The 24,096-nt window shown below is 38.9% G+C and overlaps 1 protein-coding gene across 2 annotated transcripts in view; it reads right to left on the bottom strand.

Annotated features, from left to right (window-relative positions):
- The window catches only part of LOC122811948 (double C2-like domain-containing protein beta), a 1,736,177-nt gene that overhangs the window by 744,779 nt on the left and 967,302 nt on the right, over nt 1–24,096 (bottom strand). For both annotated transcript variants that reach the window (XM_044084139.1, XM_044084141.1), the window contains exon 5: nt 5,445–5,571. In XM_044084139.1, the coding sequence (XP_043940074.1) occupies nt 5,445–5,571 (127 nt within the window). The remainder of the gene's footprint in view (nt 1–5,444; nt 5,572–24,096) is intronic.

Raw genomic sequence — 24,096 nt, 5'->3', positions numbered from 1 at the left:
TTTAAATCAGTAAAATTAGACATTAATTTCAGCTTAGGACAAATGTCAGGCATGGCAATGGGTGATGATGTAAGCTTGTGCACAGAATATTCTACAGTGTAGAAAAGTAAAAACAAGTCAGAGTGAAAAACAGACAGATAAGGCCATCATTAACAGACAGAAATGTGTTACATGACTATGGCAGAAGGTCCAAATGTGCCTCATATTAGACACCTAACATAGCTTATGCTACATGTTGTAGAAGGAAGTAGCAGTCCACAAAAACAACAAAAAATGATTGGCCAAAGAAGAGCCATAAAGATGACAGAATGAATTATTGAGGATAAGAAAGACATTATGTATTGTTACTATTATGTAAAAAGCCCAGAATTTCCATACACAAGATATACAAAATGATGAAGAGAGAAATTAGAGGAAAGAAAAATACTTCCGCAGGAAAAACTCTCACAAGCTTCAAATAAAAATTTCCTTTCATTAATACAACACATTTTTGAAAAACAGTATATAGATCAAAAAACTTTGATCTCTTTGGAAAAAGAAGCCTCTGAGGAAGTGAGAAAATATAAACAACAAAACCTAGAGATATTTGAAAAATATGAAAAAGAAATACGGACATGGGAAAGAAAGAGAGATTTGATATGGTGCAATATTTATGCAAAAGAGAAAGCCAAGTTAACTAATATATTGAAGGCAGTTTCAAAGCTATTCGAAGAAAAATACATGCAAAGGCATCCAGATATGGAAAATTTCACAATAAAAAGATTAAAAGCACAAAGATTTAATGTAGAAAAGATGATTAGTAAAGTAGAAGTTAAAGAAATAGAAGATTAAGTTATGGAGTGCCTGCAAAGTGGAGGATTTAATGTAGAAGGTCTAAAACAGGCTACATCACAGCATGATGGAGTGAGTCCCCAGAATAAGGAAAAGCAAGAAGATCAGGAGACGTGAAGAAGAAATATGGACAGGGGAAAGGAAAAGAGATTTAATATGGTGTAATATCTATGCAAAGGAGAAAGCAAAACTAATACAAAAAGAGCAGCACCAAAGATATTTGAAGAAAAATATAGGCAAAGGAATCCAGATATGGAAAACTTTTCAATACAAAAAACAAGAAGACTAAGAGGAAAAGTAGAAAAAGAGATTAATAATGGAGAAGTCAAAGAAATAGAAATTGAGGTTATGGAACAGCTGCAAAGAGAAGAATTTGGTGTAGTAAATCAAATGTAGAGAGCACCACAACAGGATAGAGCAATGGATATCCAAATTAAGGGGAAACCAGTGGAACAGGAAGCAACAGGTCAGGTGCCATATCAAGATATTTTGGAGCCTTCCACAGGAAACCAGTATAAAAGTTCACTCGAAGCTAGACAGGAAGGAAAGGAACAGGAAACTGTAGAAACTCTGATGCAGTCAATGTTGAGGAGTGATAGGCCAGTGAGTTCCCATATGACAAAACAACAGATGACACATGATGAAACTGAAGAGAATGTGCCACAAGAAGATGTTATAGAACTTTCTATAGAATGCACGCAGGAAATGGAAAACAAGGGATGTGCCCTCAGTATGGAAGAAAAGGAGTTAAGAGAAGAGTTGTTTGATTTAATAGACAAAGACAGATATATCAAGATCAATGAGAGAAATAGACTGCCGAAGGTTAATAAAACCCCAAAAAGTCAGAAGCTTGATAAAACAAATGAACACAGTAATTAGGACTGTCTATAGAGATCCATGTGATATAACAAAAATAAACAGAATATATTACTGTGCTGCTAAATTAATAACTGATAAAAGTCTACCACAGGAACATAGGGTAGCGAAGGAAAAGGGGGGGGGGTGAATACCATCATGGAAATATCGAACAGAGAAAACTATAAAGCAGCTAAGACAAGAAGTGTCATTGTTAGAAGATTATAGAAGAGGGAACAGATCAACAAAAATATTAAGAAAGGTAGATGTGATAAAATCAATGCGCAGTATTAGAACAGACCAGGATCTATTATGCACTATTGGAAATAAACTAAAAATTTCAAAACAGGCGGAAAGACTCAGAAGATACAAAGATAAATATAAGGGAAAAGTACAAAATAAGAAATTTACTGATGACCCAAAAATGTTTTATAGAGAATTGGGAAATAAGGTAAAAGGAATTGATAGACAGCCGAAAAAAGAGGAAATAGATACATTTTGGAGAAGTATCTATGAAGATCCTGTGGAACATAACAAAGATGCTAAATGGATAGAAGAAGTAAAAGAAAGAATAAGAAGTTTAAAGGTACAGGATATGAAATGGGATGAAATAACAGCTAGAGAGATTGAAACAAAGTTGAGAAAAGCCTCTAATTATAAAACCCCAGGCCCAGATGCAGTACCTAACTTTTGGCTTAAAGTATTAACTTCTTTACATGAGGATCTAGCCATGAGTAAGAACTATTTATCTGCACACCCCGAACAGACACCACACTGGTTAACAACAGGAAAAACAATGCTCTTACTTAAAAGTGAACCTGCAAGCTACCATAAAAATTATAGACCAATATTAACGCCGACAGAGTTTATAGTCATTTAGAAGAAAACTCAATTATGGCAGTAGAACAAAAGGGCAATAAAAGAAAGTCATATGGAACAAAGGATTATTTGCTGTTAAATTAAGTTATAGTGGAGAAAGGGAAGAATCTAAGTATGGCATGGATTGACTATAAAAAAGCATTTGATAGTATCCCACATTCATGGATAAAGAGTGCTTAAAAATGTATAAGGTACATCCTACACTGATTGATTACATTACAGTAACCATGAAACAGTGGCAGACCACTTTGCAATTAAGCCATGATAAAGGACAGATTATTATCCCAGGGATAAAAATCCAAATGGGGATATTCCAGGGTGACTCCCTGTTACCGTTGCTATTTTGCCTTGCCATTAATCCATTAAGATGTTTACTTAACAGCTTAGGTCATGGCTATAATTTGGCTTCTAGAAAACAACAAAGTCTAATAACTTCTCATCTTCTCTTTGTCAATGATTTAAAATTGTATAGCTCATCAGATGAGGAACTGAAAGTACAGATGCAGGTTGTCAAAACTTTTTCAGATGATATTAGAATGTCATTTGGTCTTGATAAATGTGCAAAAGCAACCTTTAAAAAAGGAAAACTACAGCACCAGGAAAACACCAGTTTGGGACAAGAATGTGATATAAAAGAACTTGAGCAAGAGGGGGTGTATAAATACTTGGGAATTGATGAAGGATCAGCAATAAAACATAAACAAATGCAAATAAAGCTTAGTAAGGAGTACTTTAGAAGACGTAAATTAATCCTAAAAACAGCAATGACACCTAGGAACAAGATCCAAGCTATAAATCAATTTGCTCTTCCTGTCCTAACTTATAGTTTTGGAGTGATTGACTGGCCCCAAAATGTGTTGGATAGATTGGATATTAAAACAAGAAGGTTGTTTCATGCTCACCAAATGATTTATAAAAATCAGTGTATACCAAGTTTATATGTTCCCTGTTCTGAAGGAGGGATGGGCCTCCTTGAAATAGATTACATGTATAGATCTGCAATTGTGGGATTCCACACATATCTACTGACCTCACAAGATCCAAATGTGGTGAAAGTTTTGAAACATGAGGAGAATAACTCTAAGATGACATCTCTGCTTAATTTAGCAGAAGCATATCGAAGTCAAGCAGGAATGGAAATCAAAGCAGAAGTGGATAAATCAGGCAGCAACTGAATGTGCTAAAAAACAAAAGAAAGAATGTAAGGTGAAGGACCAGGTGAGAAGACAAGAAATGTGGAAAAAACATAAATATAGTTGCAAGTATAGAAAACTTCTGGAAGAGCCTCATGTTGATCAAGAATGAATGCAGGAATGGTTAAGGAGAGGTGAATTTACATTGAGAAATGAAAGGTTAATATTGGCATCCCAAGATAGTGGGCTATGTACATGCTGGTTTACTAAGTCCATTGAACATGTGGGAGAAACAGACATGTAGGTTTTGTGGAACCGAATTGGAAACAGTCACACACCTTATTGCTGGTTGTGACTCTCTAATGGCAGAGGGACTGTATACTGAAAGGCATAATAATGTGGCGAGATTGTTACACTGGAGATTGTGCAAACATTATGGTATCGAAGTGGCTGAAAAACACTGGAAACATGAGCCACAGAGAATCATAGAAAATGATGAAGGTTACATCACTTGGGATCACCCAATACCAACAGACCAAAAGATAGATGCTAGAAAACTGGATATAGTGGTCCAAGAAAAGAAGACAAAAGTAGCATTGATCATTGAAATCGCCACGCGTAGTGACTACAGTGTCTTGCGTATAGACAGACACAAAGTCATAAAATACCTCGATCTGCAGGCAGAAATGAGAGCCATGTGGAAGAAAGATACCCAGACAGTTCCAATAATATAGGAGCAACTGGTCTTATAAAAAAGAATTTACAATCGTATTTAGATATGCTACCAATTCATGTAACACCGTATGAATTGCAGAAGGAGTCATTACTGGGCACATTGCGGGTGCTGCGAAGAGCACTTTTGGCTAAGATCAAAGAGTGAAACAATACTGATTTCATGAACTTTAATGGTACTTTGACTTAGGAATGGGGTCCATTCGTGTCATGGTATTAGAAACTCAAAAGACTTGGAGAAATTAAAAACAGCAGGATATCATTATATAGAGAGGTATGAAGACATTAGAAGATACACGTGAGAATAGCTGCTAGCATTGTTGTCTATATAACAAAAAAGGATCATTCGACAGTCTCTCATTTTCTAAGCTATGACTCCTTGCTGTTTCTAGTTGGTTTACTGGGGAACATCTATACATAAACATAACAAAACACAGGGTTATTTGGTTCTATTGCTGCTTTGATTTCTGTCCTGGATGTGCATGTTTTATTCATCTATAGCAGCTGCCTGTAGGTACACTGGCTAATACTTTAGCATCCTCTGTATTGTGGTGCTTATTTGTCTTATCCGTTTTCTGCATACAAATACTACCGTGGGTATCACCTTAACATAAACTGTGACTTCTGGGATTAACCCAGTCAACCAAAAGTAAATAAACAAATAAATACATGCATGCATAAATAAATATATATTTTATTTGTGTTTACTCCATTTATGATATCTCATTATATTCCCAACCTTCTTCTTTAGTATAATTGCTCTTTCTTTCATTTTATTCAGGTAGTGCTCAGAATGGGGCAAGTGGATCATTTATCCAGTTAATGAATGAACAGACAAATAAATATTTTGCAAATTACATTCTGATAAGTTATATAACTCCAAACGCTGAAGCAGGATATGTAATTACTGATTATTACTTCTAACCTATAGGGCTCTATCACACCTAACTTGTCAAACCTTTGGCTGATCACTGTCACTAGGACTAACAGGATAAAATTATTTCACAACCTTACCAGCAATTTTCTTTCCAGGCAAATGTTAAAGTTCTTGGTCTGGTTTGGTGTCAGTTTCTTTAGTGGGATTCGAATCTCTCCAATGAACTCATTACGGCCAAATTTATCTTCATCGCAAACGCATAACCTGCAAATGCAAAAGTTAAGGCAGGTTAAGACAGTGTGAAAATTTCACTCTGAATCATTTAGTTAGTTGTGTAACTGCATTGTTTACAAAAGAGCAAAGGCAAAGAGAATGGTGTCACCTGTGAAACACAGCTATCACAACAAGTTGCAGTGTTATTGGATGTATGCTCATCATGTTGGCTGAAAAAGTGGAGGAACACATAAAAACCTGGCTGAATGTGATCAAATGGAATGAGAAAATGTTTATAAATTGGAATGAGGGGAGAAGGTAGAGGATGACAGTCAGAATAACCTTGGGGGGGTGATGACAGGGATGTGCAGGACAGTGAAAAAAGAGTGAAAAATGCCAGGAGGAGGAAAATGCAAAACTATGAAATAAGAAGTGTATTAGAAGCATACTTCCAGAATATTCTCTGTTTAGAAGAAATTATATGCATTGTGACTTGGGTGTCAAGAACAGAGTCAGAGCAAAGAATGTGCAAAAGTTAGGAATGGAGTGATGTGGAGAAGATGAAGATATGAACTAAAGACACAATATCAGGGGTTGGGCAACTTGGATAAGCTGAAATGGAAAGAAAACAAGTATGAAAGAGGTAAAGCAAGTAAAAGTAAGTTAAAGACAGCGTAAATTACTGGAGAAAAAATAGTTAAGAAAAGGGATGGACAGAAGGAAAAAGAAAATGACAGACTGCGGAGAAGAGAAGGAAGGACCATAGTAAGAAGGAAGCAAGGAGTGGCCTTAGGGAAGCACTTAGATCAAGATAGAATGTTTACACTATTATTCTAGGAGTAAACATAGACAACTAATGTGTGTCACAATAATTGACAAGCTGTCCATCATTAGATGGTAGTATCAGTAATTTGGATTATGTAGGGTACAGGGGAACCTGCCAAGACAACATGAAGGTGCCTACACGTCTGACATAACTGTTGATGGCATTTATTTATCTGTCATTTGTTAACCAGGTAAGTGAGCTTGTTTGCTGACCCTGTTCAGTCATGACCTTGGTCACAGAGCAGAAAGAACATGATGAATAATGCAGTGTAATCACATCAGAGAAGGTTACAATGTGACAACAGAGCAGCAACACAATGATACTGTAGCCACAGCAGTACACATAGAAGACAGTAATTACATTCATTACATTATTCACAAATGTTGATTATTTACCTTATTTATATGATTTGGTAAATTCTATAGTAATAGATGGTATTAAACATTTTACATGAGGCTGGCTTACTATTCACTGTCATGAAAATAGGTGCAAGTAGTTTCCTCCTGAAGGTGTTTCCTTAGTGCAGTTTTGAATTCTGATAGTCTGTTGGTTTCTTAAAGCACCTGGCAATTTGTTCCAAACAGCAGGACCTAATTTGGAGAAGGCTCTTTCTTCTATGATTGTCTTGAAAGGGTGTCTGACTAACTGGAAGCTTTCAAATCGGTAAATCTTAATGTGTAAGTTTGCTCTTGCACTACTAACATTTTCTTCATGGTGGCAATAGCCTTGTTTTAGTATTCCATTTGACTCAGTTCAATCTTCCCATTTAAAATCAATAGTTCATTTGAACTTAATTATTACATTTGTTATGGGAACCCTATCATATGATCGAAGTTTCAAAACTTTTGAAATTCATATGGTTAAGACTATATGATCAAAGTTTTGAAACATCGAACATTTTGAATGGAGATTGCAGTACAGAGCAGATCAGATCAGGAAATTTACCCTTTTCCTCAGTGTAGTGAGATCTCGGAGTTTGTATATTTAATTTCCAGGAGGTGTGGGGGAACAGAGGGGGGCTTGTCCCCCTGCAAAAACATAAAGAAAAGTTTTTGTTTTTATTTTTTTTCTTTTATGTTCAATGCTTTAAAACTTCGATCATATGGTCTCTTCTTCTTCTTCTTTCAGCTTTTCCTGGTTAGGGGTTGCCACAGCGGATCACCTGTTTCCATTTCTTCCTGTCATCTGCATCTTGCTCTGTCACACCAACCACCTGCATGTCCTCTCTAACCACATACATAAACCTTATCTTAGGCCTTCCTGTTTTCCTCTTACCTGGCAGCTTCATCCTTAGCATCCTTTTCCCAATATACCCAGCATCCCTCCTCAGCACATGTCCAAACCAATGCAATCTCGCCTCTCTGGCTTTATCTCCAAACTGTCCAACCTGGATTGACCCTCTAATATACTTATTCCTAATCCTGTCTACCCTCGTCACACCCAGTGCAAATCTTAACATCTTTAACTCTGCCACATCCAGCTCTGACTCCTGCCTTTTTGTCAATGCCTCTGTCTCCAACACATATAACATAGCTGGTCTCACTTCCCTTTTGTAGACCTACCCTTTCACTCTTACTGGTACTCGTCTGTTACAAATCACTCCTGACACTCTTCTCCACCCACTCCACCCTGCCTGTACTCTCTTCTTCACCTCTCTTCCACACTCACCATTACTCTGAACTGTTGATCCCAAGTATTTAAACTCATGGTCTCAATCAGGTGAATTTCGAAGTTCTGAAACTTTGATCAAATGATAAGAATTCATGTTATGTTACTTCAATAGTATTACTTGATTTCATTTCTGAATTTTCACAGGTAACAACATTATTTTTAACAGTTTATTACAACATTTATTGTAATGTTTCAGCATTTTTCTCCATTTAAATAGCATTTTTAATATTTATTTAGCCTTTACAGTTTACTTACTGAGTTCTCTTATTTGCAGCTTTAGTTTCTGATTTAATTTACAACATTCTTTTGCCTTTGGAGTTTTGACATTTGAATCTTGTAGCTTTGAAAGACTGTGTTTACTGATATATTGTTTTCATTATTTCTCTGCTTGTTTAATTGTAAATACCAATTTCCTGTACAATGTTTTGGATATAGCACTACAATAAAATACTGAAGAACTGCAAAGCCTGCTAGGGAGAAGCTTATATTTTGATCTTCTCAGCATGACTAGATACAAAAATACACCAAGAGACTAGAGACTGATCCAGCATAAGCTGACATAGGCAGTTACCTAGGGCCTGGTGCTGGCTTGGGGCCCCAACTGGTTAAAAAATACTCATTATTTAGCTAAAAGACCAGTGATTCCTCAGTTCATATGTCTGCTTCACATATTTCATCATGTTTGCATCAGGTATTTAGGAAATCCCTCAGTCTGTTTGTCATGTATTGACAAACCTCAGCATGTACATCTGCATCTCATATTTAGGAAGCACGCAGGAGGTTTGAATTGTACACACCTCTTTCTTTCATCTAGCAGTGTTGGATTTACAGCAGATTTGTCAGGCAAGTGTCGTACAGACAACTATTCAGTAGATATTGCAAGCATAGTACTGAGATGTGTGTGTGTGTGTGTGTGTGTGTGTGTGTGTGTGTGTGTGTGTGTGTATGCGCGTGTGTGTGTATGTGTGTGTGTGTGTGCGTGTGTGTGTGTGTGTGTGTGTGTGTGTGTGTGTGTGTGTGTGTCTTTGTGTATGTGTGTGTATATAAAATGCCCCAGTTAGATGTGTTGTCTAGTTAAGTGACTTTGCTCAGAGTAAATCCTTCACACCAACCTTCCAGGCCTATATATATATATGTGTGAGTGTGTGTGTGTGAGTGTGTGTGTGTGTGTGTGTGTGTGTGTGTGTGTGTGTGTGTGTGTGTGTGTGTGTGTGTGTGTGCATTTTTTTTAAATCACTGAGGTTTACAGTCTGCCATTGTCAGTTATAAAGTTTTATTGTTTGATGGTTCAGAGTCACTGTCAGTGGTGCAACAGGTGGCATACTTCCCTTTGGTGCAGAAGGCTGTGGGTTCTATTCCCATGCTAGACAAATAAATTGCTGATATTGCAGTGCAGCATAAAGTGAGCTGATGCACTACTGAGTGTGTTGTCCTTTGGCTGGCAACTTAACCAAGGTACATTCTGCTTGAATTGGAGGTAGCTCAAGTGGATGTAAAAGATCCCGCATCACCTATCAAAGAGTAGTTGAAGTTCCCTGATGCTCTGGCCAAATTTCCACTGATAGTATAAATACCAGCTTGTGTCTCCCCTGAAAAGAGACCACTAGTCTAATGGGACTAACCCAGTTAACAAAGGATAAATGAAAGCATAAATAAATGCATGTTGATACAAACCTGTTACGCTGTTAACACTTTAAGTGACTTCTTCTCTGTCCTCAGTTTTGTAGAACATCTCTGATTTTGCCATATAATTCTGCCCAGTTTTTGAGCACAAAATCAGACAGCTCTCTGTGACAACTGGAAATCTGGCTAAGGCTCCTCAATGTTTCCCTGGACTGTAAGCCTAGTAACTACCTATGAGACAGAGTACATAAATGTGTGAAGGAAGAAAACTGATTTTAGTAAATAAGAGCATTATCATGTGAGCCATGTTCCTTGGATGTGATTCTTGGCTTCCTTCTTCATAGGATCATAGGATCATAGAAAGTTACTTGGCTATTGGCCCTGAGGTCCTTATAAGCCTAGCCAAGAATTTAGCCCATGTTCCACCAAGTCAGCAACTGATACCACTGTCCATCAGGGATGCAGGTGAAATTCCAGGGGTGTATTTTCTCTTCCCCATCCAGTTATCCAGGTTGCACTTAAAAAGGGTTAATGAGGTACTCTGCTAGACATGGAGATGGTGTCTATTCCACAGAAAGGGGAGTCTCTGGGACACAAATCTCTCCTGTCAACAAGTTCTATTGATGTAACAGACCAGGTTAAGGTTCTGCATGCAGGTTATTCAAGTGGAGCTTGACTTACAGATATGCAGCACTCCCATCAAGGTGGGGTCTGAGATTACTTTGTATACCAGACAGAGGTCACCTCTGAGGAGTCTGTATTAGACTGAGTAGAGGAACAGGGCCTTTAGCCTATCTGTGTAGGGTAGATGTTTGAGGCCCTGGATTCTACTGGTGAGAAACCTTGGTGGTCTCACCAGCTGCTGCGTGTGCTTTGTAAGGTACATGCTGAAAGGGGCATTATACTCAATAATGGATCTTATAAGGGAAGAATACAGGGAAGTTATGACCTTCTTGTCCCTGGATGAGTTACCCTTACTAATAATGTGGGCCATGTAGAAAGTTTTCCATACAATGGAGGCAATATGGTGGTCAAAAGGCAGTTTGCTATAAACCTGCATACCCAAGTCCTTCACGACTGATTGTGTGCTTAGGACCTTGTTATTAATGTGATAACTTGTGGGGACATCACTCTCCCCAAAGGGGATGATGATGCATTTTTTGGCATTAAGTTTGATGCCAAGATTCTGGTACAGTCATTTGTTTGGGTGAGACCCTCTTGGAGGATGTCCACATCATTAGGGGAATTTATGACAGCACCTAGCTTGCAGTCAGCTGCAAACTTGATTAGCCATAGCTCACTAGTTTTGGCCTGTACCTCAGAAAAGTATATCCCAAACAACAGAAGTCCCAACAGAAGACCCAAGACTGATCCCTCGGGTACACCGCACTTTACAGGTCTACTGCTTGAGGTGGCTTTGACTGGGTGGGTTCTATCAACTTGCCAGTTTGCTACCCATCTGGTAACATACAGATTGATGCCAGTTGAGATAGTTTATTATACCCAAGTAGGGAATAGTATTTAAGGTTTTGGACAAGTCAAGGTAGGTGGCGTGCAATGTCTTCCCCTTATCCATGGCTTTGGTGACTGTCTTAAAGAAGTCAACCAAATTTAACAGGCATGACCTCCCCTTGAAAAAAGCAAACTGTGTGGTATCAAGTGTTTGGAGGTTGCCAATGTCCTAGTTAATAAGGTCCATGATAATCCATTCCATGTCCTTGCAGATCAGGTTAGTTAGGCTGATGGGTCTACAATTTCCTGGATCAGTGGAAGCTCCACCTTTGTTCAAAGGGATGACAGCAGCTATCCTCCACTCAGCTGGGATGAAGCAGGTACTCAGGCTTTGATTGAATAGGGTTCCTAATGGTGATGCAAGTTCCTGCCTGAGTTCATTTAGGATGCAGCCTGGGATGTTATTGGGTCCCATGGAGGCTGTATTTTTTGCCTTTGAGAGGGCAGTGATGAATTGCTGCCTACAGATAAGGGAATGGGGGCAGGGGCTGGGGATGTCCTGATTTACTGATGGGGGGCAGAGGGGTGAAGTTTACACTGAACCTGTCTGCCAGCAGGTTGCCTATTTCTATGGCATTTATGTATGTGGTGTCCTTGACCACCAATTCTGAGCAGATCTGAGTGCCTCATTTGAGATTGAGGACATATGTGAAGAAGGTTTTATGACCATCTTTAGTAGATGTGGACAGTTTGGACTCATAATTTGCTTTGGAGGATTTCACTAGAGCTCTTTTGCTTGCTCAGGCTAAGGAGAGATTGCTTCCAAATAGGCACCTGCTCCTTCTTGGTCCTGTACAATATTTTTTCTTTCATTTTATTATAGAGTTTAGTTATTGCAGATGTCCAGACAGGTTTCTTTTGAATGTTGACAGCCTAGTTATTATTTAGCTGTCAGTAAATTGGATAGCATGAAGCTGATGAGTTTAATATTAATATTTTAACTATGAGTACATTCTTTTAATTTAGCTTATTTTTTTGCAGGCAGACAGGGATGAAATGCAGTCTGATTGGGCCACAGTAATTTGTCTAGCACGTAACGCAGATGAGTTAAGCTATGAGCTCTTAAAGACAGTACTCTTGAGCTGCTCCTGAAAAGGAACACATGTCCAGTGAGGTGTTCCAAGCTGTTAGCAAATGCATTAAACATTTGCCTTTTAAATTCCTGCACCTTCCACATAGACACTAATGACTACTTCACTATATGCTGTTTGAATATGAATCCTAACATAGCTCTTCTAGTTTAATGTGTTGACAGATGCATTTTCACTAAATGTGAGTTTCAAGGGACAATAATTTTACTGTTTCTCTTGCCAAGTCTTTTTTTTCAATTTTGGTTAGGAAATATCTATCAGTGTTTTTTTCTGTAAAATTTGACATAAAAGTTTTAAATGAAACTCAAATCTAACTGTAAAAGTAATAAAGAAAATAGACGTACAGATTTGGACAGTACTCATGGTAACTGGGGAAACTAATAGGATACTGGTATGGTAAGCAGGGGCCTGATTCATTAGCATGTGTATGGCCCCATTTGTCCTCAGTCTGGCTCTGTTGGCTCATGACGTATATGCTGCAACAATGCAGCTTTATTAGCCATTCAAGCAGGTCAAACATGTACTAAGTGATATCAGATGGGATAGCTATTCTTGATGACAGAGAAGAAATGCAGAGGTCAAAAATGAGATGCAGGTGTACTGCAAGCATGTAAGCCCCCCCCCCCCCCAAAAAAAAATTATGCTATGTGGTTTCATATTTCTGATTTTTTTGGGGGGTTTTGAACAAAAGCAGTTGCAACATTTATATTATCTTTAATTATTTTGCTTTATTCGTTACACTAAAGAATGACTGAATTAATTAATAGGCCTGGGTTGTGTAAAGCAGTCTAAATATGTTCCATTTTAGGAAAATATTTTTGAAGTACATTCTTTACAGCCTCCAGCAACTGCAATGGGATTGACCTTTGTCAGACTGTGTAGTCTGTATTATTAGGAATGATGATCAGAACCACTTGATCTTTGGCATCCGTTATGTAAGTTGAAACCTGTTATTAAGGCAGTCAGCACACTGGACTGATGCTGCAACTTTTTAATGAGCTGATTTCTATGGCAAGGGTGCAGGGCTTGAATCTTTCCACCTTTATTTACCTGCTGTGTGAGACTGAGCAAGTCACCTAACCGCAGTGCTTTGGAGCAATTGGGAATTTGAGCTAAGCTCCTTAACAGTCTCCAGGACTGCATGCCTAGTAACTATGAACATGTTATCATTGTTTGCCAGCCATTCTCTATTGCATAGCTAATTTAGTTCAGGAAATGGTATAGCAATATCACCAGCACACCAAATTAGTACAATAACACAGGCAGTTTATTCTTCAAGGGCAGAAGGCATTGCATTGAAGCACTGAAATGCAAAGTTGTTTGCCAGCAGTAACCACCATGGCATTAGTAATACTTCTTTATAAAGTAGAATTTTTCAGATGACTTATTTCTGCAGAGAGTTAGCATATGCTATTGGGTGGTTAATATTTCTTATACTTTCATAAATTATTCAAACTGTGCTATACATGGCTGAATCTTATTTTATGATGCTATTTTTTCATAACAATAAGAGGTGTTCACAGTCAACATAGTGGCTATAGTTCCTGGTGGGAGGCTCTCTGTGATGACTTTCAAGCAGTCCTTAATCTGGTTTTGTGGGACTAGTCTGTGTGTATGTGTGTGTGAATTAAATTGGATTACTTATGCTACAGTGTGTTTGTGTGAAACAAATATAAAATATGGGATTTTGGTCATTATTACTGTTATTATTATTTTACACAGACATCTGAGAAGGATGCAGTCAACAATGTAGGGTTTGGGGGATGACTGATTGCTTTATTAGTTAGTATACAGTAATAGTCTTAGAAAATGTTGGGAGCATCAAGGTTTTTCTAAGCAGAAAAAGAGATTATGTTTCAGTGCTTCTCAGTATTACAACAGATTAACATAAAGTGCTGTTTACCCTTTCCACTGGAGATATTAAAAAAACAAAGAAAAAAAATCCCTCAATATAGAGTCTGAGCTGACTTCCAAAGTGGAAGTGTTGTGCACTATTTTTGTCTCTGCTGCTAGATAGCTGGTATTGAGCAAATTGGTTTCCTAGCTAACTATCAAATTATGACTGCAACATGGATATGCCCATGAAGGAGCAGTTAGTCATTACTGAGCAATTCTTTGTCATACTGCTTGGGTATGTTTTCAAGACTCAAAGTCAGAGGCATTCAACTAAAAGTACTGTTTGGGAGGAAAGTGTTCCATCCAGGCATGTTTCAATAACTGAATAAGTCATTTTCAGGACAGGTTTCTTTTCCCTTATATACCATGCTAGAGCTGAAATATCCCGTCATCTAATGCATATTTTCCCAGGACTTTTATTGATACTGTATGATGTCATTTTCGATGTTCCGCTTCTGTGCCATTGCTTGTTTAGACCTAGACCTATCATCCACATATTTAGTCAAATTATTGGTTATCCTTACTATTAACTAATCAATGTTAATCAACAGTTCAACTGGTTTCAGTCTTGGAACTGTATTTAGCAAAAAAAAATTGCACTTTATTCATCTGCTTTTACTGTATTTGTGTTTCCTCCTACTTTATTTTGCTTTTCTTAAAAATACTCAATTTTATTTATTCTGCTGCATTTACTACTGCTTGGTATTAGCCTGATTAAATTGTAAACTGTTATTCTAAGTCTTTTGGTTTAAGCACTTGGGCTTCATTCAGTTTTTTTTACATTAAGAAGGTTTGTGGTCTGCACTGGCAGGACAGGTAGCTTACATCCTTCTAAGCTGGGAATTGCTGATTGAAGGCCCAGTGTCTGCTATTCTAAAAGTGTATTAGTTCTGGCTTAAGCACTTGGGCTTCTGGCCAGTTATTCTACATTAAGAGGGTTTGTGGTCTGCACTCTTGTGGGGGGAGGCTGGATTCTGCCCTTCTGAACTGGGAATTTCTGGTCACAGGCTTATTGTGCCTGCTTATTTGAACTGTTTCTTTCTGAAATTGGTATGCCTTGTTGCTGTAGTATAGACCAGATTCAGGCCTGCTGAGTCTGTCTTTGTTTGTATAAACTGAGCACTGATCCAGGCCATCTTTTTTTGGAGAGGGTTCCCCTGCACCCCAGTAGCAGGAGTGTGCAGTTAGAACTTGTCTGATTGAAGACTGCTGGAACAGGGCTCAGTTTTGAGCTTTTGTCTGGTTAATTGGGTAACTTGTTTAAATCAATTTGTTCTTTTTCCATTGTTTTATATATATATATATATATATATATATATATATATATATATATATATATATATATAGCACTTTATTCATCTGCTTTTACTATATTTGTGTTTCTTCCCCTACTTTATTACTAGGGGCATTGTCTACAACTCTGACCTGTGATATATAACAATAAGTATCCTTTTCTGTGCATTTAAAGTGTTTTTTTTATTGCATCTGCTTTATTTTCTGAAAAAAAAACAAAAAAATACATACTTACTCACCGCCGTTCTAAGCTAGTATAGTCCAGTTTACAGGTTAGTGCTGAATTCAGGGCTGTGTTACAAATCTCCATGTTTGCTCATACCTTATTTGGATAGAAGGAAGTTTCTCTGTTCACCTATGAGAGAGGGGAGCTTTGAGCAGCCTATCTGTCCCTGGAGGAGTGGTTTCAGCCCAGAAATTCATAGTTTATTGGTCATTTTGGGCTAATTTCTCTTTCATTTCCCTGCTATGAATACCGCATTTGCCTGGTTTTGCGCACCGGGCAGCGATGGTTAGCTAGGGTAAAACTATTCTCCACTCCACAAAGTCTCCTCTTCAATTTTTCCTTTGGAACTAGACAAACTTTCAACTTAAACACTCAAGCCATTCATTTCTCAGCCCAGCACTTGCTCAAAACTCATAGCAAGCACTTATAAACCCTAGCAGTAGACCCTCCTGTACTGTACAGAAGGACAAGGCTCTCTATTTGACCTTACCAGTCATCCAGTAAAACAGTCCACTGTACCTATCCTGGCATGTCCAAAGGGCAGTTTCAAGGTGTACTCTCCAGTCTAACTGGTGAATATGGGCATTTTGAGGCAATGTTATAACTGCCTCATATACACAGACAACCCTCTCCTCCTACCACCAAACACTAATACATGCAAGAGATGCAATTATACAGCCAAACTGGAGGCTAAGCTCTCTCAGCCCAAGACTGGATCAGACAGTCAAGTGGAGAAGGGAAATACTTGCATCACACCACCAGTCTTACATAGACCCATTAAACCAGCACCAGCAAAAAACACACATAAATACATGGAAACATACTCGAAGGCTCTAAATAAAAATCTGCAAAACCAACAGAGACCTCCAAAGCAAACATCCAAGCAACCTCCACCCTCAACACAAACCATGAAACACATACTTCACAAAACCAGTGTGCCGTGCAATCACAGCCCTTAAGGCAAAATAACATACCCAACATACTAGTAACAGGTGACTTTATAGTCAGACACACTGAGGTCCCACTCACTAGGCTAAATAAGGAGAAGGTTACTGTTAGCTGCCTGTCGGGTGTCAGGATCCGCCACATAACACAAGCACTCAGGTCACTCCAGGACAAGTACAAATATGACTCTGTCATTGTCCATGTTGGTGTGAATGACCTGAGCCGTACCTCCATGGACTACATGAAAAGAGACATGGAAGAGATCTCTGATCACGTAGCCCAGGCCAGTATGACCCTGACCCTGAGTAGCATCCTGCCCTCACCAAGAATGATACCACGGTATAAAGAAAAAATTATCGATTTCAACAATTGGCTAAGTTTCTGGTGTCATTCAAAGGGGATCCAGTGTCTGTCCACCTGGGATGACATGCTCGACAAGCCACGCTGCTTCGCTAGAGACGGCTTGCACCTGTTCCCCTTAGGCTTTCAAATAATGGCCAAGGCTCTTGCCATACCCATAGTGCCTTTTTTAGGCAAAGCTCAAAAGACAAACCCACTGTCGTAAATAGCACAGGTAACAAAAAACTGAGGGTAATGCTACTCAGTGCCAGAAGTCTAAACCTCAAAATGCATGCACTCGAGGCACTCCTCAGTATGGAGAAAATCAATATATGTGCAGTAACAGAAACCTGGTTTAAGGCTCCAGAGAGCACCCCAGCACTACCAGGCTCCAACTAATATCATACATTTTGGCCACAGAACCCAAACCGAAATACAAAAGATGGGGGTGTATCCATATTCATCAAGGATACCCACGCTTCCAGGTTAGTGGCACAGCACGATGCTTCAGAGATCATCCACATGCAACTAACAATGGGCAAAGCTGCAATTCAATTTGTAGCTTGCTACAGATCACCCACCATGTCCCAGGACCCCCATTCCGTGTTTCTATAAACACTGGGAAACATAAATGTCCTACCAAACACCCTAATATTGAGTGATTTCAATTACCCAAACATTAACTGGGAGAACTACATGGGCGACTGGTGTTCCACACCGGAGGTCAACCCCTCGCTGGTTAGATCTGACCATAAACAAATCACTGTGGATATCCACATTCTGCCCCCCACCCCCGGACAAGGAAACCACTGTGAAAAACTTTTCAAAAGCAAACTTCACATTACTTAAGACCGAGGTGGAAAGTTTCAAAGCCCCCATGCCGAAGGATAACACTGTCTAAGCTGCAAATTCCTTTACTAATGCATTCTACGGGCACCTACACGAATGCATGGATTGTGCCATCCCAGGCAAAACCAAGACTCACTCCTCCAAGAAAAGGAAACCAGTCTGGTGGACTCCTGCCATAAACAAGCTATACAATTGAAGGAGGAAACTAGTACAGAAAAGAATAAAATCCCAAGAAGGGAAGAAATCCCCGATATCAGCAAATAACTACAATCCCTCATAAAATCATCCAATGCGAGCGTCAAAAGAAAAAAATTGCCAAAGACTCCAAAGATAACCACAAGGCATTCTTCAGCTATGTCAAGAATCTAAGTGGCAATGCTCAGATCTACTCAGAGTTAGTGCAGAATGGCACAAAATAAACTGAACCGACTAATATCTCCAACATCCTTGCAGACAGGTTCAGCGCAAACTTCACCCTCCCTCTCACCCCCAAAAGGGCCCATAACCATACCTGAAGAATGTAGAGTCCCTGAAATCACAGACACTCAGGTTAAAACAGCCCTCTCCAAAGCCAAAAACACAGCATCAATGGGACCGGACAGTGTCCCAGGCTGCGTCCTACATGAGCTCAAAGATGAACTAACCCCTCATCTAAACACACTGTTCAAACTCAGCCTCTCTACAGGCTACGTACCCACAGAGTGGCACACAGCAATGGTTATTCTGCTCCACAAAGGTGGAGCCACAACAGACTCTGGAAACTATCGCCCTATAAGCCTGACTAGCTTGGTCTGCAAGGCTATGGAGTGCATCATCATGGAATTCATTAACAGAGACATTGGAATTCTCCAAACATGGGACCCTACCCAGTTCAGCTTTGTTAAGGGCAGATCATGCCTCCTAAACCTGGTGGACGTCTTTGAGACAGTTACCAATGCTATAGATGAGGGAAAGGTGGTACACACAGCCTACCTAGACCTTGCAAAGGCCTTCAACACCATTCCCCATTCTGGTATTATAGACAAGCTCACCAGCCTGAACATAAACCCCTACGTCACAAGATGGGTTGCCAACTGGCTCATGGACAGAACCCACATGGTGAGAGTTGTAGGAGCTCAGGGATCAGTCCTGGGACCCCCCTCCTATTCAGCATATACTTCTCAGAGGTACAGGCAAGCGCAGACAACTGCAAACTACGGGCTATAATTGACTTTCTGGCTGACACAGACATCCTTTAAAAGGGTCTCACTGAGACAGATACCTGGTGTCAAAATCATGGCCTCAAGCTAAATGCCAAAAAGTGCATAGTCATCCCCTTTGGAAAAAACGAAGTACCCACAAACTACCACATAGGTGGTAGTCCCCTAAATACGGAAGACGTAATAAGGGATCTGGGGACCCACATAGGTAGTAATCTCACCTTTGTTAATCACATTGCCAAAGTGGTTAGAAAATCCTTCTACGTGGCCCACATAATCACAAAAGGGTTCACATCCAGATCACTCATCACTCATCAGACCCATCATATAGTACAATGCCCCATTTGGGATGTACCTTACAAGACACCTGCAACAGCTGGAAAGACCACAGAAATACCTCACCAAGAGGATCACTGGCCGCAAACAGATGCCCTATGCAGCTCGACTGAAGAAACTCCAGCTGTACTCGGTTGCATACCGCCTACTCAGAGGTGATCTCTGCCTGTCAAACAAGGCCATGTCCAACCCAGAATTGATGGACATGCTCCACCCTAAAGAAAACCTTATCCCCTCGAGCCACATGCTCTAGGGATCTAACACCACAACAATAAATAGGACGTGTGGAGGGATCGATTCCTGTCCCAGAGACTTCCCATGCTTTGGAACAAGATTCCAATCTACATTAGGCAGAGCTCCTTGCTAACACTCTTCAAAAGAAACCTTGATGAGTGGATGGGAAACAGAAGGTTTACCCCAGGGATCACTTCAGTGGCTCTGCTGGACAGAGGCACAGGGAACTAATCTAAGGGGGCGACAAAAGCCAACACATTCTAGCTAGGCTTATAAATGCCTTCGGGCAGATAGACTAGTATCTACCTATGAACCTACGAACCTAAGACTACAGGACTAATAACCACATTTGTGATATGTCTCCTGCTCCTGCACTATAAGTAGGTTACATGCCAGTCTTTGAAATCCAAATTTCCCTAATCCGTCCTCGTCAAAATGAACAATAGATTTAGCACTATTCACTCATATGATGTTTGTGCAGGGTGGTGTGAAAAGCAGGGATTTGCCTTCTTCTCTAATGCAATCTAATATACATGTAAAAGCAGTGTGGAGATGTAGGGGGCATGATCCCCTGCAAAGATATCTAGTACAAGTATAGTTCTGCTGTATTCTAATAACTACAGATTCAAGCATTTTTTCTGAACTGGCGTTCTGCAGTTTGGGACTTCATTTTTCATAGTGGAACTCTTTAAGAAATTTGATTTTGAACAGGGCCAGATCCCTTACAAATCAAACTAGGCAGCTGCATAGGGCCTGATGCTGGCTGAAGGTTTAGTTTGAAATATGAGTTTTGAGCATTATTGTTAGTGTATTGTTGGCACAGGCAGTCCAGTCTTCCTGGATACTTTTCCTGGAAGTACCAATAACGTTGTATTAATAATAAAATGATAATGATAATAATGGTAACAATGGTTAAACTAAATGCAGAGTGAGAGAGAGAGAGAGAGAGAGAGTGTGTGTGTGTGTGTGTGTGTGTGTGTGTGTGTGTGTGTGTGTGTGTGTGTGTGTGTGTGTGTGTGTTTTAAGGTATAGTTCTGAACTACAACAGAACAGATTTTCCCTCATATTTGTGGTGCTCTGTTAAAAATTGTGGATTTCAAATAAAGTGTTTTGGACTGTAGTTAGTGAGGGCTAACTTGAGAGTTTCAGACATCATACCATTCAGAAAATGCTAACACAAAATCTGTTATACTATCAGCTTTCTAAGTGTAAGACTATATTGAAAATTTTCTCTGATTCTTGAGTTAAAATGTTGGGAGGTCATTGGCATCTAATTGGTTGCACAGTATGGTTTTCACAGTAGGGAACAGAAATATACTTTTAGGTCATTATGTAGTTGCTTATTTATTTATTTTATTTTATTTTATTTATTTATTTATTTAACATTTGTTTACCAGGAAAGTCAGACTTAGAACAAAGCCAATTTTCAGCAGAGGCCTGGGGAGAAACGCTTCAGATTTAATCACAAATAAACATCTGAGTTGTATGTAGTCATACAGGAGGCGGCAATTGATGTGCATGTATGTGTGTGTGTGTGTGTGTGTGTGTGTGTGTGCATGTGTATGCAAATATTTGGTTACTGAAGTAAAGTATAGTTCTGTTGTATTCAAATAACTACAGAATCAAGCAGTTCTTTTTTTCTGAATTGGGATTGCAGTTTGGGACTTCATTCTTCATTGCAGAACTCTGTAAGAAATGTGATGTTGAACAGGTCCAGATCCCTTGCAAAGCAACCTAGGCAGCTGCCTAGGGCCTGATGCTGGCTGAAGTAATAACAAAATAAAAATATCACCCAAACCCAATTTACAGCTCTGTTCCACTGCTGATTTACTGCTCTGCTCCTCTGCTCTGTGTGTGATGGCTCTAGTCTATTTCATTTGCTCAAATGAAAAGCATTTAATCAGTTAGACAGACTGCCTTCAGGAGCTCAAATTGGATTAATTAGTAATTTGGGGGCAGATGGCAACAGTGCATTTAACCACTAAATGTAGAGGTAAGAAAAATGATCACCAACCAAAACTGAAGAAAAAGTCAAGCCAGCCAGAGGTTAGTACCTTCAACAGCACAAAATACCAATCAAGGAAGAACGACTTTGTCTTGACTTTTTTCTTTCTAATTCTGAATTACGTGTTATGAAACCTGACAAGGGGGGCGGAGATGTGCTATTTAAAAATGTGGACTATATTAATGCTATGACAAAAATTGTAATGGATTCTGGAAATTATGAAGTGGTTTCCCTTAATGAAATCCATGTGGGATACCGGAAAATTGATCTAGCCATTGAGGAATATTTGTTGGACAACAGAATTACTAAAGAAGTTTATGACTTTATTAAAGTTGAATTCCCAGTTTTGGCCACTATTTTTGGCATCCCTAAAGTCCACAAATGTGTAACCGACCCTCCCTTCCGGCCGATTATATCCGGCAGCAAGTCCAAGACTTTTCCCATCGGTGTAGTCATCGACCGATGGACTAAACCTTTGTATGAAAAGATTCCCCACCTTATTAAAGACTCCTGGTCATTTTTAGGGAAACTATCCCCAGATTTATGGAACAAGGATTTGGTCTTTCTAACCATCGATGTAGTCGATTTATTCTCAAGTATCCTGAGGGATATAGGATTAGGTTTTTTTGCTAACAGTCTTAGAACTATTTCCAACTTCACTTGGGACCGTATCTGCGTTTTGGTCGACATGATGTCTTTGGTTTCAGACCATAATTTTATTTTCTTTGAAGGAGAATTTTATAGACAAACTAGAGGGGTGGCGATGGGTGCATCTTGTGCACCCATCTTCTCCAACCTAGTTATGTTTGAGTGGGAAAATCAATTCCTCTTTTCTTGTAAATATTTTTCCTACATATCCTTTTATAGTAGATATCTTGACGATTTGTTTATTTTATGGAATGGGCCTGTTAGTGAGATTTCAGACTTTATGGACTACATCAATAACACAACCACTTTTTTGCGTTTCACTCATCAATTTGACATTAGTGGGATCGCATATTTAGACACTTTTATTAGTCACTCTCTTAATGGTTTTGATTCTAGGATTTATCGAAAGGATACATTTTCTAATAATTATTTACACTTTTCGAGTGACCACCCTAGGTATACTTTTAAGAACATTTTTAAGGGGCAATGTATTCGGGTTGCCCGCATGTCCTCTAGTAAAGAAATTATGTCCAAAGAACTTGATTTTGTCAAATCTATGTTTTTGGACAGGGGCTATCCTAACAACATGTTAAACAATGTTATTTCATATGTTAAACGGGAATGGGGTAAAAAATATTTTCCAATTTTAGGGAAGGGTGACCTGTTTAGGAAAACATCAATGACAATATCTACTCATAGGTCTAAAGTATGTGTCTTGACTTTTTCCCCATATGTACAATATATTAAAAGCATTATTTCGGATTGTTGGAGGTTGTTTCAATCTGACAAAGATTGTATTAATATTTTGGGCAGTAAACCTAACTTTGTTTACAGGACTGGCCCAAATGTAAAGAACCTTCTTGAGTTAAGAAAAGAACCTAGATTGATTTTTGGTATGACGAAGAAATGTGGACATTGTGGGCAATGTTCATCCATTTTAGAATCCAATGGGATTCGGTTGGATGACCTTAACAAAGTGTTTGTTAAGAGTAAAGGGGGTAATTGTCAAACCCCTCGGGTGGTATACATTGCCACATGTTCCATATGTTCAGTGTTTTATATTGGGAAGACCGAGAGGTCTTTCCGGAAGCGCATTTATGAGCATTTGTACAAAATAAAATCTGGCAATCAAAAGAACGCTTTAGCTCATCACATGTCCTGTAATGATCACACCCATACTTTTAAGTTTTTTATTATTGATAGGGTTGACATTGCCCCTAGTGGTGGGAATTGGAAAGTTAATTTGGCTAAAAGGGAAGCTATTTGGCAGATTAGAACTAATGCCACATGCTTCCTAGGCATTAACGATTATATAAGTATCAAACCATTTTTATCAGAATGAGTTTTTAATATTTAGATTTATTTTATTTATTCATATATACAAGCAAAAAGTTTTTATGATTGTATGTAATTGGGTAGGTTACATCTTGTAATAGGTAGGTTTATTCATTTATATATTTATATTTGTGTATTTTGTATGTATTTTTTGAATTGAAAAACATTCATGAACCATTTGGAAAATGTTCCTTTAAGATCTTTTGGCACCAATTTTCAAATTTCTTGTATAAAAGGAGTAGGAATGTTTTTAGTCAGGGTTCTGAAGAAGTCTGGTCACAGATGAAAGCGCTTAACCCTGTTACTGCATCTTTGGTTTTCATTGGATTTTATTGGAGTTTGTGGACTTTGTTGTAATAAACATTAGTTGGTTTCGTGAAGTGGACTATCATTTTTTAATCGCTGACTGGTATTTTGTGCTGTTGAAGGTAGTAACCTCTGGCTGGCTTGACTTTTTCTTCACTAAATGTAGAGGTGCCATCTTTGGTTTAAAATATGAGTTCTGAGCATTATTGTTAAGAGTACTGTTGGCACAGGCAGTCCAGTCT

The sequence above is a fragment of the Protopterus annectens genome, chromosome 9.part0 (genome assembly GCF_019279795.1).
Source record: "Protopterus annectens isolate FY-2018-M chromosome 9.part0, PAN1.0, whole genome shotgun sequence".
In the NCBI taxonomy this organism is placed as follows: Eukaryota; Metazoa; Chordata; order Ceratodontiformes; family Protopteridae; genus Protopterus; species Protopterus annectens.
Note: the sequence above shows the minus strand (reverse complement) of the source record. Positions and strands in the feature narration are given on the sequence as shown.